The sequence below is a fragment of the Anopheles gambiae genome, chromosome 2 (assembly GCF_943734735.2).
Source record: "Anopheles gambiae chromosome 2, idAnoGambNW_F1_1, whole genome shotgun sequence".
Taxonomy (NCBI): Eukaryota; Metazoa; Arthropoda; class Insecta; order Diptera; family Culicidae; genus Anopheles; species Anopheles gambiae.
Window position 1 is genome coordinate 36,510,809 of NC_064601.1, and position 15,194 is coordinate 36,526,002.

At 49.2% G+C, this 15,194-nt stretch overlaps 2 protein-coding genes across 6 annotated transcripts; one reads left to right on the plus strand and one right to left on the minus strand.

Annotated features, from left to right (window-relative positions):
• Positions 1–36: 36 nt before the first annotated feature.
• Positions 37–4,979, minus strand: LOC1275045 (serine/arginine repetitive matrix protein 1). 2 transcript variants are annotated; one of them, XM_061643484.1, is made up of 7 exons: positions 4,745–4,979; positions 3,273–3,683; positions 2,563–3,197; positions 2,273–2,364; positions 1,880–2,081; positions 1,175–1,803; positions 37–1,048 (listed from the first exon to the last, which is right to left on the minus strand). In XM_061643484.1, exons 2-7 carry the CDS (start codon positions 3,388–3,390, stop codon positions 775–777), a joined length of 1,950 nt encoding a protein of 649 aa, XP_061499468.1. In that variant the 5' UTR covers positions 3,391–3,683; positions 4,745–4,979; the 3' UTR covers positions 37–774. The 2 variants fall into 2 exon arrangements, with proteins under 2 accessions (XP_061499468.1, XP_061499469.1); XM_061643485.1 differs by having other exon boundaries at positions 3,273–4,960.
• Positions 4,980–5,251: 272 nt separating this feature from the next.
• Positions 5,252–15,173, plus strand: LOC1275046 (SR-related and CTD-associated factor 4). Of its 4 annotated transcripts, none has more exons than XM_061643487.1 (10): positions 5,252–5,668; positions 6,196–6,486; positions 6,637–6,888; positions 7,013–7,451; positions 7,621–7,673; positions 9,110–9,458; positions 10,765–11,428; positions 11,510–11,688; positions 11,752–12,414; positions 12,486–15,173. In XM_061643487.1, the coding sequence occupies exons 1-10, from the start codon at positions 5,639–5,641 to the stop codon at positions 13,835–13,837; spliced, it is 4,272 nt and encodes a 1,423-aa protein (XP_061499471.1). In that variant the 5' UTR covers positions 5,252–5,638; the 3' UTR covers positions 13,838–15,173. The 4 variants fall into 4 exon arrangements, with proteins under 4 accessions (XP_061499471.1, XP_061499472.1, XP_061499470.1 ...); XM_061643488.1 differs by having other exon boundaries at positions 11,510–11,679; XM_061643486.1 differs by having other exon boundaries at positions 11,510–12,414.
• Positions 15,174–15,194: the final 21 nt, after the last annotated feature.

Sequence of the window (15,194 nt, forward strand, 5' to 3'; positions counted from 1 at the left end):
CGCATTTCGACATTTCCATAAAACCCGAAACGGAACTTCTGTAATGAAGGCATACAATTAAGTGGATTTATTTTGTGTGTATGTGTGTTTAAAATCTATTCTTGATTTGCACATCGACATTGCTTAAATAAGATCCTCGCCGTAACTGGAGAACTGAGGTCACACATCTATTGCTCTTAAAACATGTTTGCTTGTTTTATTTTGCGGCTATTACAGCTTTAAGTGTAATGTTAAATTTACTGAGATAGAGGAGTTCCTCATACTTTACCAACGTCTTGCCTGTGATAAGGGAAGATAGAACACTGTACTGTTCGGTACCGTGTAAGTTCTATCCTGAACTAAATTCTGCGCTGCACAAACGAATAGAAAAGCTCGTAAATAGATCGAAGAGTAACAGAAAAGAAGTAAATATGAAAATGAATTCGTCACAATTGCACTATACTATCAAGGATTCTTTTGGGGTAAAAAAGAAAAGTTCCAACACAATCAAGCTATTGAAGAGAAAAATATACCAAACGCATCACTCCGGCATCAAACTGTACTATAAAAGTATGCTAAACTCTTATTAATGGTTTAAATAGATAAAATAAATGAAATATTTTGTATAGTACATAAATGATGCTCGGAAAGGTTACGACAATCTACTTTCGAAATTCATCCGCGTTTAGCGACGAGTGTGTTTTGATCAACGACTGATTATTTCTTCCTAAAAAAACATCTTTTTTCAGTTAACATACGTTTGTCGTTGTGTCGCTACGATTGATTAATTACACTCTAGTTTAATCGCTGCGAAATGGGAATCTTCTTTCGGCGGCGGCTCATCTGCGAACGTTCCCACAGCTCGTAGTAGCGTTCCTGTTTGAGCCATTCCTGGTACTTGTACCACCACTCCTCCCACTTGACATAGTCCTGCAGATCGAGATCGCGCAAGTATCCGCGACCCTTGTAGTATTCGTAGCGCACCCGCACATCGTCCCACGACGACAGACCGCTCGGTCCAGTAGTCATCAGCTCCTCCGGGAAGTGACCGGCCGGGGCAGGTGAATAGCTGCACAAAGCAGAAAAAGAGCAAAATTAAAAACAAATAATGATCACAGGTCAGCAATGTTTGGAACATATGCCATTAGAATGGTTTGTTTCCATGTGCGCGGTCCGCGGTGCATGTAATGCTTACGTGTAACGGGTCGGTGGTGCTTCGAGCTCCTCCTCGATCATCACTTTCAGATCACCGCCGGCCGAGTTCTTGGTGATGCGCATATTTTCCATGTTCGACCGGTCGACGCTCCACTGCGCCATCTTACCGAAGCGCTCCGAAAGTGTCATCCGGGTGGTGGCCGTAAAGCGGGGCAACGAGCTTTCACTGCTGCTCGATTCTTCCGACCCGCTCGACGGCGAACGAGGTCGAGACCGGCGCTTTGGTTCACCTTCTATTTTAACCCGAGCGCGCAGCTTTTCGGCACTCTTGTCCTTATGGTGTTTCTTGTGGCCCGTGCCGGATGAGCTCGATGATGCTGCGGGATGTGCGGTTTGTGACGATGAGGACGCCGCACCGGATACGGCTGCATCGTGACCGTTCGCGCCCAGCACGTCCGAGGACGGTGGTGGTAGCCGTTGTTTCGATGGACGTACTTTCGATGGTCGTGCATCTTCTGGCACGGGACCGGAACTGGACGATTTGGCTCCATGCTTGGAGCGTTTCGGTGGGGACAAAGCACGATCCGAGTCCGGTGTTTGCGGGCGCCGTGATCGCTGCTCTGGCAGCGGCTGTGGAATCGAGCGAGATGGACGATGCTCACGAGATGGCTGCGGACACAGCATGGCAAAACATAAAATTAACGAACTGATAGACAAAAAGGTTTGCAACCGAAATACAACCTACCTTTTCCGGAACGCGATGACCCTTTGGCAGGGGTTCTGGCGGTGGCGGCAGATGCTTACGCCGTGGATCGACTGGCGGTGGACTCATCGGGCGCAGACGACTTTCGTGACTTCCCGCGAGACCTTCGCGGCGGAGGCCTTTCGAACCGTTGTTGTGCGGCGGCGAACGAACGCGCGGGCGCGGATTGGAAAAAGACCGAGATCTGTGCAAGGAAGTTGCATGAGTATTGAATCATAGCAATAAGAACTAGAACTTCCGGCATTCGCACGAACTACAACGCACCGAGGTTTACCCCGCATTGAATACGGTAGGATAGTGAAATACGTTTAGTCCGACATTTGCAGAACTACACGATTGCTTTTGCCATCTCGCTCACGGTCTACCATCACTTACCTAGAACGGCGACGTCGACGGCGTTGATCGTCGACCGAACAGCCGGAACAGGAATCGTCGGAACAGCTGCTCATGGACGCCGATCGGCTCATCTACATTCGGTACAGGGGGAAACACAATTAAATTATTTGCAAATGGAATAACCAGTATACCCTTAACCAGGACCAAATATGACAACCAAAATCATTGATTTCATACTTAGTATGCAACGATGCCGATAACAATTTCGTTAAATTTTAATGATCAAACCTGCAGCTGCGACTCAGCAGCAAAAACCAAACATTACTAACCCTTGGCGGAGGCGAGGGAGGCCTTTTCGAGCGTGGTACCGGCGGAAGACGGCCACCCTTCGAGGGTGGAGGCCCCAGGTGTGGTGACATGCGGCGGGGCGGCCTGCGCGGTGATTCCGGCCCCATACCGGGCGGTGGCGACGGTCGCCTGCGCATTTCACCAGGCGACAGGGGACGACGCATCATGCCGCCACCCATCGGTGATTTGCGGCGCATTCGCGGCGACGGAGACCGGGGTCGCCGCTTCAGCTCCGGCGGTGGCGGTTTCCGGCTGATCGGTGACGGCGAGGGCGAACGGCGCCGCATCGGAACCGGCGAATGCGGCGACATGTGCCGCTTGCGCATCGCTAGCATCGGCGACGGCGAACGTCGATGAGGCGGGCGCGGCGATCGAGGCGAACGGCTGCGTCTGCCGTTGCCATAGCGACCGCCGGCACCGCCCGGCCCACGGTCCGAGTCGGAGCTGCTCGGATCGTCCTCGATGTACAGCTTTTTGTAGCCCGTATGGCGCCAACGGTTCGGATCCTTTTCCTCCACCTCCAGCAGCTTCTTGTCCCAGGTTTCATTCGGAAAGGCGCGGGCCTTCTTCATCACCATATCAATCTCCTTCCGCTTGCCGGCTGGGTGGCTTGGATCTACGGAAATAGAACATAGATTGTTAGCATTCCACTTCCGCTTTTCAGTGTAGGTAAAGCAATTGTAACACTCACCAGTTATCTTCGCCCGGCTGGGATTTCGATCCATGCGAAGTTTGCTGCCGCCACCGAGTGGGCCACCGCCTCCCGGACCGCGCGGCGGTGGACTTAAGTCGCGCCGACGTAATGACATCGTTTCGCGGCTGCGGACACACAAGTACCGGTCCGTAAAAACAACACCACGGTAGCACACACGCGGTTGTGGAGCTTTTGCTTTTTGTTTTGCTTTTTGTTTCTCTTCGGTCTACCGGTATGCTAATCAAAGCAATCCACTCTTCTGCTGATACGCACGTTTTACGTTTACGCACTACACCGAGCCACCGAATCCATGCGATCTACAGATGCAGGACATTTAGGTGGAGCGGGCGTGGAGTGAGTGAGTGTGTGTGTGTTTATGTTATTGTGGGACGGTTTTTTCGTGCGAGTCTTAAGATGAAGGATGAAGCAAGGCGATAAAACAAGAAAAGCAAGTAGAATTAGTACCACGTCTCGGACAATGTTGAGAGGAAATTACAGATCAGGCTAGCATGGCGGACGTTTCCAATTCATCCGCTTGCACACACAAAAAGGCATTCTGAACAGCGCCCAACATCGACTACATCTAGTGCTTCTGCGGGAAGGTGCAGGACATTGAAAGCTCCTCTAGAATCGCGCAACCGGAAACCGTGCGAATCCGTCGCAAATGTTACGACGATACGAACAACATGTCGCGGCATGTTTGCGTTTTGCATGACCCGATGCTAGCTTATTTCGCGAACCGAAATGCCGAAAATAACGTAAGCAAAAGGAGATTTTCCGAACAGATCCCGGCGGCGGAATGTTTTGTCAGCGAATACCGAGGCCAACAGACGAATTCATCGCACCCGAGCGCGGTTCAAGATAAGCGGACGACGACTTTTCGATAGCTGACGCGAACGGACGGACCGGCGGACGAACGGAAGGACGAACGAAAGGACGGTCGGTCGAACGAACGGACGGACGACGGTCACTAGAGGAGCTTTTCGAATCCTTTCCGTGCTTGCACACCGTACGGTCACCGGGCTTGTTGCAGTGCACTTCGATGCAACGGCACGATGCACCACTTTGCACGCACTCTGTACACCGGGTCAACAGTGTCAAGCAATCTTCTTCCGATTGGCTTTGACCTATTTCTGTACTACGCAGCAAGCTGCATCACTTTCCGGCAGCAGCACGCTTGCCTCAACCCGGCGCAAAGGCGAACCACCGGAGAAGGGTTAAACCGAGCAACCGAACCATATCGTCGACCGGAACGATGCGTCTTTCACTTCCGTACACGGCTGGCGGATACATTTTGGCTTTTTCTTCCGCTAGCTTCCGGATGCTATCACTACGCAACGCGGGTAAAATCGATCGAATGCATCGTTTGCATTACTTTTTCATCGCTTCACCAACACAAACAATAACCACACTCTTGCACCGACGGAAGCAAACAAAACTGTGCCGTACAGAGAGACTTGCTTTATTACCTCTTTTTCTGCGCGCAGAACATTCGTGCAGCGTTCCGACGCACACGGCAACGTTTGACCGCTGCTTTTCCCGACCAGAACGCGAATAGTTTAGCTCGTTTTTAGCAGTATTTTTCCGCAACAATTGCGTTAAACTTTCGCGATACCCGACGCCATCCGCTCTGTCGTTTGCTTTGACATCGAAAAGTACGCCATCTTTGTGCGACGATCCTGTTCAAGGCGTTACGGGCCGATTTTGACGTTTGGCAAGCGTTACCCGAGGTTGCGTTACATTGTGCCGGTAGTTTTCGTCGGTTTTGATGAGCGGCAGGAAAATGGTGCAAAAAATGCCCTTTTTTAGTGCATTTTAGTGATTAAACCAAAAGGAGAGGACTTTTTTGGTTGCAGAACTTAAAATTTAAAATTTATTTAAAAAAAACTGTTGAAAATGGAAACTTATCGATTGTCAAAAGTGACTGTCACAATTTTGACAGCGGGCGAGCCGTTTTTTTTTTCTTCTGCCAATTCCCAGCAGAGCGACACCACGGGGGTAGCCATTTTGAAAAATTCCGTGCTTACGCTCGCTTGCCCCGAGCAGAACGAATCCCTTTTCGCTGCTTGGAATCCGTTTTCACGCGACCAACACTAACGGCTAGTGATTTGTTGTGCCAAGTGAAAACCTTCCACCGGATAGCACTTCTTTCGTGCGCCCGAGTGTACTGTGCTGTTCAATAATCTGCCCGAAAAGACGGCCATTGATGCCGTGAGGGTGATTCGACGACAAGTGTTCATGGCAGCTGCTGCTACGTCGTGGTAGAATCCGTGCGGTGGTTCCCTTTGGGTTACGTTTTGGTTTGTTGTGCGAAGTGTTGAAGAAAATCCATCACCGTGGCGTCGTCAATAGAAGCAACCAGCATGGAGACGGTCCGGGTCTTCAACCAGGAGGTGAGATTTCGGTCCAGTGTGTGTGTGTGTGTATGTGTGTGGAGTGGAGGGGAAGCGAAGTGTGCTGTGGGTCGTGTCCACTTTGTGCCGTGCAAAGGGCCGAGGTGGGCAAGGTTCGCTGGTGCCAAAAATGCATTTGATCAGCGCTATGAACAAAAAACACTTCGAATATCATATTAAAGTGCGTGAAAATGGCAGTCTGCGACGGAAGACTGTTGTTGTCATTAGAAGGTCATTAACTCTGTTGATTGCAAGGGTGTAAATCCTTGCCTAATGTGCTGAAGCATGTGATCGATATTCGCAGACGGATTATAGAGTTTCCCTGCCCGATTTGTAGTGTGCCAAATGACCCTTTTTTGTTTGCTCCAAGCGTCAAACTACTCCCCTCCCCCTGCGTGATGACGATGGAGGTCAAAGGAGAGTTTGTTGTTTGGGGGCGTGGGGCCTGTGCAGTTGTTGAATGTTGCCCAAAATCAACCTATTAATCGAGTGTTTTCCATCCCTGCCCCAAATGTATGCCGTTACAGCTGTCCGGGCTCTATGAGTCAAAGCCGCCCATATCGAAGGCCAAAATGGCCTCGATTACCCGCAGTGCCATGAAGGCGATCAAGTTCTACAAGCATGTGGTGCAGAGTGTGGAAAAGTTTATCCAGAAGTGCAAGTGCGAATACAAGATTCCCGGCCTGTACGTGATCGATTCGATTGTGCGGCAATCGCGTCATCAGTTCGGTCCGGAGAAGGATGTGTTCGCACCGCGGTTTGCACGCAACATGGAGTCCACGTTTGCGCATCTGTTTCGCTGCCCGCCCGAAGATAAGGTAAGTGTGGCTCAAGCGGTGTGGTTGTCATTTCGTAGCCTGCTGCGGATGCCGCATGGCAACCGACGCGCTCGAGGGTGAGCGTCAATGTAAGGGCCTGCATCACGCCTGCATCACGCTTTTAACTACCTTTTTTTCATGTTCATGTAGAGCAAAATTATCCGGGTGCTAAATCTCTGGCAGAAGAACATGGTCTTTTTGCCCGAAGTCATCCAACCGCTGTTTGACCTCGCGAATCCGGACCACCCGATCCACCAGCAGTACAATGCACAGGTGCTGCAGGAGCAGGCGGCGGGGGCGAACGGGATGAACCCGGGCGGGCTGCCACACGACTCGCCGGTAGGAGGTTCGATGGGTGGTGGCATGGATGACCACGGCGGTCAGCTGCAGATGGGCGAAACGGTAATGAGACAAAGCAACCCATTCCTTTGCCCCCAGCACCAGCGAAGTGTGTAGTTCAAAGCTTACGAGATATCTTCTTTTTCTATGCTTTTTTTTTGGGTGGCGGGCACATAATCATGCACAGAAACAACTCGACCCGTCCACCATCCGGCAGCTGCAGCAATTTCAGCAAATTCTGATGCGCCAAACGTCCGGCGATCAAGCCAACGCAGTGTCGAAGGATCAGGTGAAGTTCAACAAGAAGCTGCTGGACTTCGATTACGGCAGCGATGATGACGACGATAAGAACTCGCCATCGGTACCGTTACCGGCAAACGCCGGTATGCCCGATCTGTCGCAGGTGCCCGCCGGCAACATTGCGCAGATTTTGTCCGACCCGAATGTGCTGAAACAGCTGCAGAACCTGCAGAAGCTGAAGCAGCAGGAGGAGAAGCAAACGAAGCTGTCGGAAATGATGCTGAAGGAGGAGAAGTTCGAGAAGCATCTTGCCAGCGTCCTGATGAAGTTACCCTTCGCCAACGAGTGCGATCTTAGTCGGCAGCCACCGATTGATGTAAATGCCGGTAAGCATTGCCAGTTGCAAAAACAACAATCTGCAGAGCCACCGTCCAATACAATGTTGCTAATTATGGTTGTGTTGTTCTTTCTTTTTTGTGTGTTTTTGTCTCTCCCACTATCTCGGATCGCTGCTGGATCTGCGCTGCACACTATCGATCTCTACCATCGATCTAGGTCACTCGAAGGATGTTGATACTGATAACGACGTCTCAATAACAGGAGTTGAGGTGATTATAACGATTATCATTAACAGACAGTAGATAGTAGCGTTCTCCGTTTCTGTTCTTCGTATGAGAATGCAAGCAATGCAGCAAAGGCATTTTGGATTTGTCCATCGAAACGCGTGGCCTATTTGTGGTGAATGCAATGATTGATCGTTTCAATCAAAATAATAATACATTATGCAGTTTAATTTAGTCTGTGCCAATGTTGAATTTGTACACAATTATGATTCATTGTGGAATGCTAAACGCATGACGTCGGATGATGAACATTAAAGATTAGATGGTATTTATTTCAAAGCATTTTTGCTTTTTAAAGAGAATTAAGATTTTATTATGTTAATAACAAGGCACAAGCAGACCCAATTCAAGGCCAATCCACATTTTCAATCAAAGATAAAATCAGTTTGTGATTATTTTTACTCAAAAAAAGGGATTTGAGCTTTTATAGTTGTTTTAAACTATTTACCCAATGCTCACATTTTGTGAGATTGAGCATCTAAAAATTCCACTATTATTAAACTGATGTAAAAATTCGAGCGAATATGCATTTTACTAAGCCATACGTTGGCCAATTGTACGACTATGCACAAACCTAATTCATCTGCCATTAACGTATATCCAAGCAAGATAAAATGATCATAACAAATTTTATATGATGTAAAATTGCCGTCACGTAAGACGCTGTTAGATAATTGTAACTATATGTGGCATGCCAAAAAAAACACATTTATTCATCGACCAACGGAGGAAACGATCACGAAAAGGCGAGCGACAGCAACGAAAGGTAGGGTTAAAAAAATGACTGCGGTGAGATTGGCGCCTTGAAACACACGCAACCCAAACCTGCTGGACACTTCCTTTGGCCGAAGGAAGAGTCCAGCGGTATCGTAAAGCGCAATGGGAAGAGTGTGTCAACGTTGGATGTACGGTAAGTTCCTTCCTATTCGAGTTGAATAGGATTGAAATATTGTACCCTTGTTCATCATTACTACCGGTATTCGATTGCTTCAACATAATGCCAACAAGAAATCAGATGGGAACCGTTTTAAATGGAAAAGCCAAAAAGCCAAAAAGCCAATAAGCCAAAAAGCCAATATAGTCTATACAGTCAATAAGACAATAAGTCAATAAGTTAAACCAAAATCTCTGTTAGAGATCGAACACAACCTCGCGTCCAGACGATTGAATAGAACGGACACACGATACTGCGCTGCGGAAATGCACGGGAGATGTACAAGTTTAAACGATATCTTTTCTTCCCATTTTTCTTTTTTCTTTTCTGTCTTTCTCTTTCTCTCTCTCTCTCTCTCTACGTTTTGTTGCATGGCTGTGTGAATGATGCGATCGTGACATGGCACACCGGGCAATCTATTGCAAATGGGCTGCAAATGCAACACAAACACTCTTTCTCCTCTCTCTCTATTTATCAAACCATCCAGATCCTGGGAGATCCCATACCGGTTGGTGGCAGCCGCGGCGGAGGCATCGGACTGGGAGGCAGTGGAACCGCTAGTGGAAGTGGCAACAACGATCGCTACAAATCATCGTCGTCCTCGTCGCGGCGTAAAAGCAGATCCCGATCACCGCGCGATCGCCGGGGCGGTGGAACCAGCGGACGGCGCGGTCGTTCGCATTCCCGTTCGCGGTCAGCTTCGCCAAGATCGTCCCGCAGGCGTTCGTCCCGCGATCGCGGTGGCACGTCGGCCAAGGATCGGGAACGGGAGAAGGAACATGAGCGGGAGCGCAAACGGAAGGGTTTGCCGGAGATGAAAAAAGAGCACCTGAGTGGTAAGGGCGCTGGATGATTCAACGACCCTGCGTTGGGAGGGGGTCACATCATCCTTAACCGTGCTTCGAAGTGTCGACATCTCGTGTGTGTATAGCAGCAACAGCGCAGCGATGGTCGTGGAACTGTGGCTTCGCTGTGTGGCATTGCGCATAGTGGACCACTTCAAAGACCACCCTGAGTAAAGGAGATCCACGATCAGAAAGTCCGAAAAGTCCGAGTGTGTGCGATAGAATGATCATGGAGATGGTGACAGCAACTACAGCAGGACACACAGTGGATGTCCTTAGGATGCTAAGGATGTGTGTCTAGTGTATGTGACGGTGGTGCAGTGTAATTAACTGATAATAGTGTTACCGTAGCATTTCCGCGTGGCAGCTGTGTGTTTCGTCGTTCTGTTACATTCAATCGTTATTACTGGTTACGCAACGCGCGCGTATGTGTGTGTGTTTGGTTATTGGCTTATGATTGCTAAATTTGGCTGGCTTTTCCATAGGGGTTGAAACTCTTTTGATACACCCATTTCGAAGGGAATCATTGCTTTATTGTTACTGCATGTGACCTTTTTGTGTTGACTCGACAACATACATTTCAAAAATGTTGGTTAGCGTTCTACCCCAAGTTAGGTGAATGTTTCCGATGTTGAATGATGGATGGGAATTCAGTGTCGCTAGATCATTTTAGATCCTGTTGAATATGTGCTGAAGTTTCACATGTTGATCATCTTATTTTTGATAGTAATTCAAAACACTTGTCTTCACTCATTGACTTTTTTCATGTCAATGAGCACCAATGGGTGTAGGGATGATTGTATGCAAACTATCCAAACAGTTATGAAGCTTTTGTAAACAGTCATTTGGCGGTATTGACCGTTTCTTTCATCTAGAGAGTCAATTATAGCAATCGTGATATTATTATAACTTTTTCAAACGGAACATGCTTCAATATTAGGTATAATCATACACGCCAAGTGTGTGATGACAAAATGTACAAGAATTGGCACATCACGTTACATGTGTAACGTTTTCCATTTTTTTTGGAAAAGTTTCCTTTGCCTTTTGGGAAACTCAGACATTTTAATGCGAATAGGACATCAAACCATAGAAAGTTAACTTGGAATTGTGAGACTTAAAATTCAATATGAACGCCACATGTTTTTCTATCGGCTTACAAGAACTTTTTGCTGCATTATCCATCGCTGCTGTTGCTGCTCTACATACGATGCTCAGACATTAGATATAGTTTTTATCGACCTGATCGAGATTTTATATAAAAATTCTCCTTTTCTTACTTTCTGCCATAAAACAGTTTGCAGCACGACACTGTGGGTCGGGCATCTCTCGAAGCTGGTTCAGCAGGAGGAGCTATCGGACACGTTCGGCAAGTATGGTGACATCGTGAGCATCGATATGATACCGCCCAGGGGCTGTGCGTTTATCGTCATGAACCGGAGGCAGGATGCGTTCAAGTGCATGCAAAGCCTCAAGAACCATAAGATGCACGGGCGCACCATCACGATCTCTTGGGCCGCCGGCAAAGGCGTCAAGAGCAAGGAATGGAAGGACTACTGGGATCTGGATCTGGGCGTAAGCTACATTCCCTGGTCCAAGTTAAGCCCCAGCACGGATCTCGAAACGCTCGAGGATGGCGGTATGTTCGACGAGGATACAATTCCCCAGTGGATGAAGGAGAAATCGACCGCAGGCGGAACGGCTGCAGCCGGACCATCGGCAGCAGCAGCAGCAGCAGCTGCCGCCGCAGCCATGGGCCTTGGTTTGGCACCGGGCATGGGCTTAAAGAAGCTGGACGGTTCGGACCTGTCGACGGCAGCGGCGGCAGCTGCAGCTGCTGCGGCCGCCGGAATGCTAAATCCGTCTCTGTTCCCACTGAGTGCGGTCGACACAAGTCAGCCACCGCCAACCGCTATGATGGGAATGGGAATGCCACCCTTCCCGATGGGCCCAGTGGCAAGGTACGGTGATCGTTCGAGTTTTATGTCAGTACGCGTGGAATGGGATGTATTTATGAAATGTTTCGTTTATGCCATTTTCAGACTGCCAATTCCGATGGGTATCCCGATGGGACCGAACATGGTGCCTGGCTTGGGAATCAATGTGCCCCCTCCAGGGATGATGATGCCAGGCAATCCCCCGCCGCTGCCGATGGGCGGTTTCGGTGTGCTGCCTCCGCCGCCGCCTTCGTCCAGTTCATCTGCTGCTCCGGGTATGATGGGTAATGGTGGTGGTGCGGCAAATCTGATGAGTTCTAGCTCCAATATGAGTAAATCGTCCGCAGATGATATGGACATCGAGATGGAGGACGAACACACTTCCAACCCTGCCCCGATGGTCGGCGGTGGCCAGGGTGCCGGTGCATTCTTTAATCAGCCACCGCCACCGTTGATGCCGCCGACCGCAAACCTTGGCCCCCAACCGGGACCACCGGGTAATGTTGCTGGTTTCTTTGGCGGTTCGGCGGCAGGGCCAAACATGCCGGGTTCCGGACCAAATATGCCCGACAACGGGGGCATGCTGGATGGAGGCAGCGATGACGCCGACGGCGAAGCGAACATGGCAGGTGGTCGCGGTGCGAGAGATGGCTTTCTGCACGGCAGCGACGAGGCGCGAGATAATCTTCGGGGTCGGGGCGGTAGTGACCGTAGCAGGGACCGTGATCAGCGAGGCGGTGGCTTCGAAAGAGGAGCTGGCGGTGACGGTGGTGGTCGACGCGATCGAGGTGATCGGGGCAGCCGGTGGGGTGGCGGTGGAAATGATCGCGGAGGAGGCAATAATTTCCGCGGCACCGGTGGCGGCAACAACCAGCAGGATGATCGACCTCTGTCAGAGCGGCTGCGGGAGCTGGCTGGCGTTTTGGAATTCAATAATCAACAGCAACGCGCCGGGGGCGTTGGTGTCGGCGGCGGTCGTCTCTTCGCGCGAGTGGGCAATGATGGAGACGGTAAGTCTAGTTGCAGGATGAAGAACACTCTCGTACAGTATTTTCATTGTGATTCCCTTGTTTCCGCGTAGATTTTGGCAACCGGGACGCAGACTTTACGCGACGCGGCGGAAACTTCCAGCAGAATAGGTTCAACAACAATGCGGCTGGTGGAAACGGTGACCTCGCCGGGCGTAACCAGGGTCGCAATGGACCGTTCGGCAACCAGCAGCAGGGTGGACGCGGCGGAATGTTTGGCAACCGGCTCGGAAGAAATAACAACCAGCAGCAACAGCGTGGTGGTCAGTTTTTCAATGAAGACCGGCAACAGCAGCAGGGTGGCTTCTTCGATCGCAACGAAGATAGCAATGGTTACGATTCTGGTGGTAACAACAATGGCCCCAACAATCGTCGCAACTGGAACGATCGCGCGGGCGGTCGGGGCAACAACGGAGGCAACAACCGCGACGAAGGTAACCGTGGACGGGGAAGGCAACAGAATTGGCGCAGTGGCGATGAAAGTGCGGGTGAAGGTGGTGGCTCTGGAGGAGGCCAGCGGTTCAATAATGCCCGCGGAGGAGGCAACAATAACCGTGGCAATGGTGGAGGCAATCGCCCCGGTGCTGCGGCCCGATGGGACGATGACAACGAGTCGTGGGACGATGCTAACAATAGGCCGACCACCGGACGGCAAACACAGTTCGGAGCAAGCAACCGCCAGCGTAGAAACTCGGGCGGAAATGACGAGCAAGAGAACGATCAGCAGGAGCAACGCCGAGAAGGACAATCGGAAAATGACGACATGGCGATTTGCGATGACCAGTCCAGACACAGTGAAAACGATACCGCCAGAGATATGCACAATGTCCCGCTGAACAGACAAGATGATGACGGCGATGCCATGGGCGATCGACGATTCCAGCGCAATCATCATCGCCGAAACGATGATGCAGATGACGAAAGGCCACAGCCCATCCTGTACTCCCCCGAACCGGAAGAGGAGCCGGACGAAATGGGTGGCAATGACCAGTATGCTCGGGAGGATAATACAAACTACCACCAAGGGGACGATAATGGTGGCCAAGATCATCCTAACCGTGGAGTGGAAGCCACCAATGAGCTGATGAATCAATGTCAGCCACAGGAAGATAGCTCGCAATTCGGCGGAGCATCGGCGGACGATCGGTTCGAAGAGCAGCGAGAACAGGAGCAAGCAGCTCCTTCGTCTGCCATGGAACAAGGTGTACGGGATGAGGATAATGACTACTCCCATCCGGAAAAGCAACAGGATCTGCCCGAGGACGATCGCAATGAGACTGCAGCAGCATCTTCATCTTCCCCGACGATGCCCACCCCCTGCCAGGAACAAAACAATGAGCCTAGTGTTCAATCGAATGACACCGCCGAAGAGGAACCAGCTTCTGGCGAACCTGCTGCATGTTGAAAAGGCAGCAGTTACATCCTAAAACATGTGTAAAGGGCGTCGATATATATATTTAGTGTTGCATACAGTTAGTGCAAAATTGCAAAAGGAAGAAAGAAGAAAAAACAAGATTATAATGATACTATACGACAGTGGGGGAGTGCATCTTTGAAAAGGCACACTAGTGGGAGGGATAGTTAAGCCAAACCAATTATTTTAAACGTAAGCAAAGAGCTAAGCAATCCAACTTAGAGCATGATGCTTTCAGATGTGGCCGGGAAACGTGAAAATTGTAGTTTTTATGTGTTGTATCCGTGTGACCAAAATTGTATGAGAATGGTCTTAATTCCCTTGTGACCTCATAGCATCGTTTACTTTCCCAGTCCAATTGCGCCGTTTTACGATTGTTTCTTTTTAAAACCTCCTTTTGCATACCCCGCCATCACGCCTATGTGGGTATTTTATGTATCTCTTTATCGTACCCCGATTGATTTGCTCCTACTCAGGCTCAGCAGAACGATGCTTAGCAAAAACTGTGAAGCTCTCTGCAATAGTCAACCGTGCGACAATGGTCGCTACGTAGAATGTTCTTCAATTGAAAACAACTTTCAACTCAATTAGATTCCCTTTTTTAATCCCTTTTTAGTTGTAAATGAATGTTTTCCTCTAGTTTATTTGTGCTTGTACGCTCTTTAGAATCTTTTTTAAACATTCTACTTTGATTTAGCAGACTGCAAACGGATAGACAATTACAGCAGTAGAACAAACAAACGCTCTACGATAGCATTCATATATACGTTCGTAACTGGTCAGTTGGTTTACTCGTAGTATCGTCGCTCATCGCTGGTTAAGACACCGCGACCGTATCGCGAGTATACTTACCTGGAAAGGGGAAGGATAGAGCAGCATATAAATTAGGTAGTAGTAGAAATAGATTGTGTCCTAGGTTATTTATGTAGCTAAAATTGGGTTAAAATCAAATACTTGTAATATTGAACGATGATGCAAATTATTCAACATTTTAAGATATATATAATACCAGACGTGGACCTGCATCTGTGGAAGCTTTTAAACGCGTCAACAACTATATTCTCTCAAACAGAATGTACATCATGCAGTGGTGCGGCAAAGAAAAGCAATGTTGTAGCCAATGGCGCAATGTGTCCAGTTTGTTTTAAGTAATGCTGTTCGGTTGTCCTACCGGTCAGCTGGGATGGTGGACAGATTACGAAAAAGGTCTCTTAATTATTAGGAGCTTAACTACACTCAAAAGTCGATGATCCGATGAACATATTTGTACTCATACTAGTGTGTAACAATAAAGCAATGCATACATTATTCGTCCTTTGAATCGAAATGGTGGTTCTTTGTTTGGTTG

Excerpts from the sequence above, each read along its gene's own strand:
- LOC1275045 (XM_061643484.1), bottom strand. The coding sequence starts at position 3,390 with ATGTCATTACGTCGGCGCGACTTAAGTCCACCGCCGCGCGGTCCGGGA. Across the intron at positions 1,804-1,879 it reads GTCATCGCGTTCCGGAAAAG|CCATCTCGTGAGCATCGTCC; the intron begins GTAGGTTGTATT and ends CTGTGTCCGCAG. Across the intron at positions 1,049-1,174 it reads GCACCACCGACCCGTTACAC|CTATTCACCTGCCCCGGCCG; the intron begins GTAAGCATTACA and ends TGCTTTGTGCAG.
- LOC1275046 (XM_061643486.1), top strand. The coding sequence starts at position 5,639 with ATGGAGACGGTCCGGGTCTTCAACCAGGAG. Across the intron at positions 11,429-11,509 it reads CCGATGGGCCCAGTGGCAAG|ACTGCCAATTCCGATGGGTA; the intron begins GTACGGTGATCG and ends TGCCATTTTCAG. Across the intron at positions 12,415-12,485 it reads AGTGGGCAATGATGGAGACG|ATTTTGGCAACCGGGACGCA; the intron begins GTAAGTCTAGTT and ends GTTTCCGCGTAG.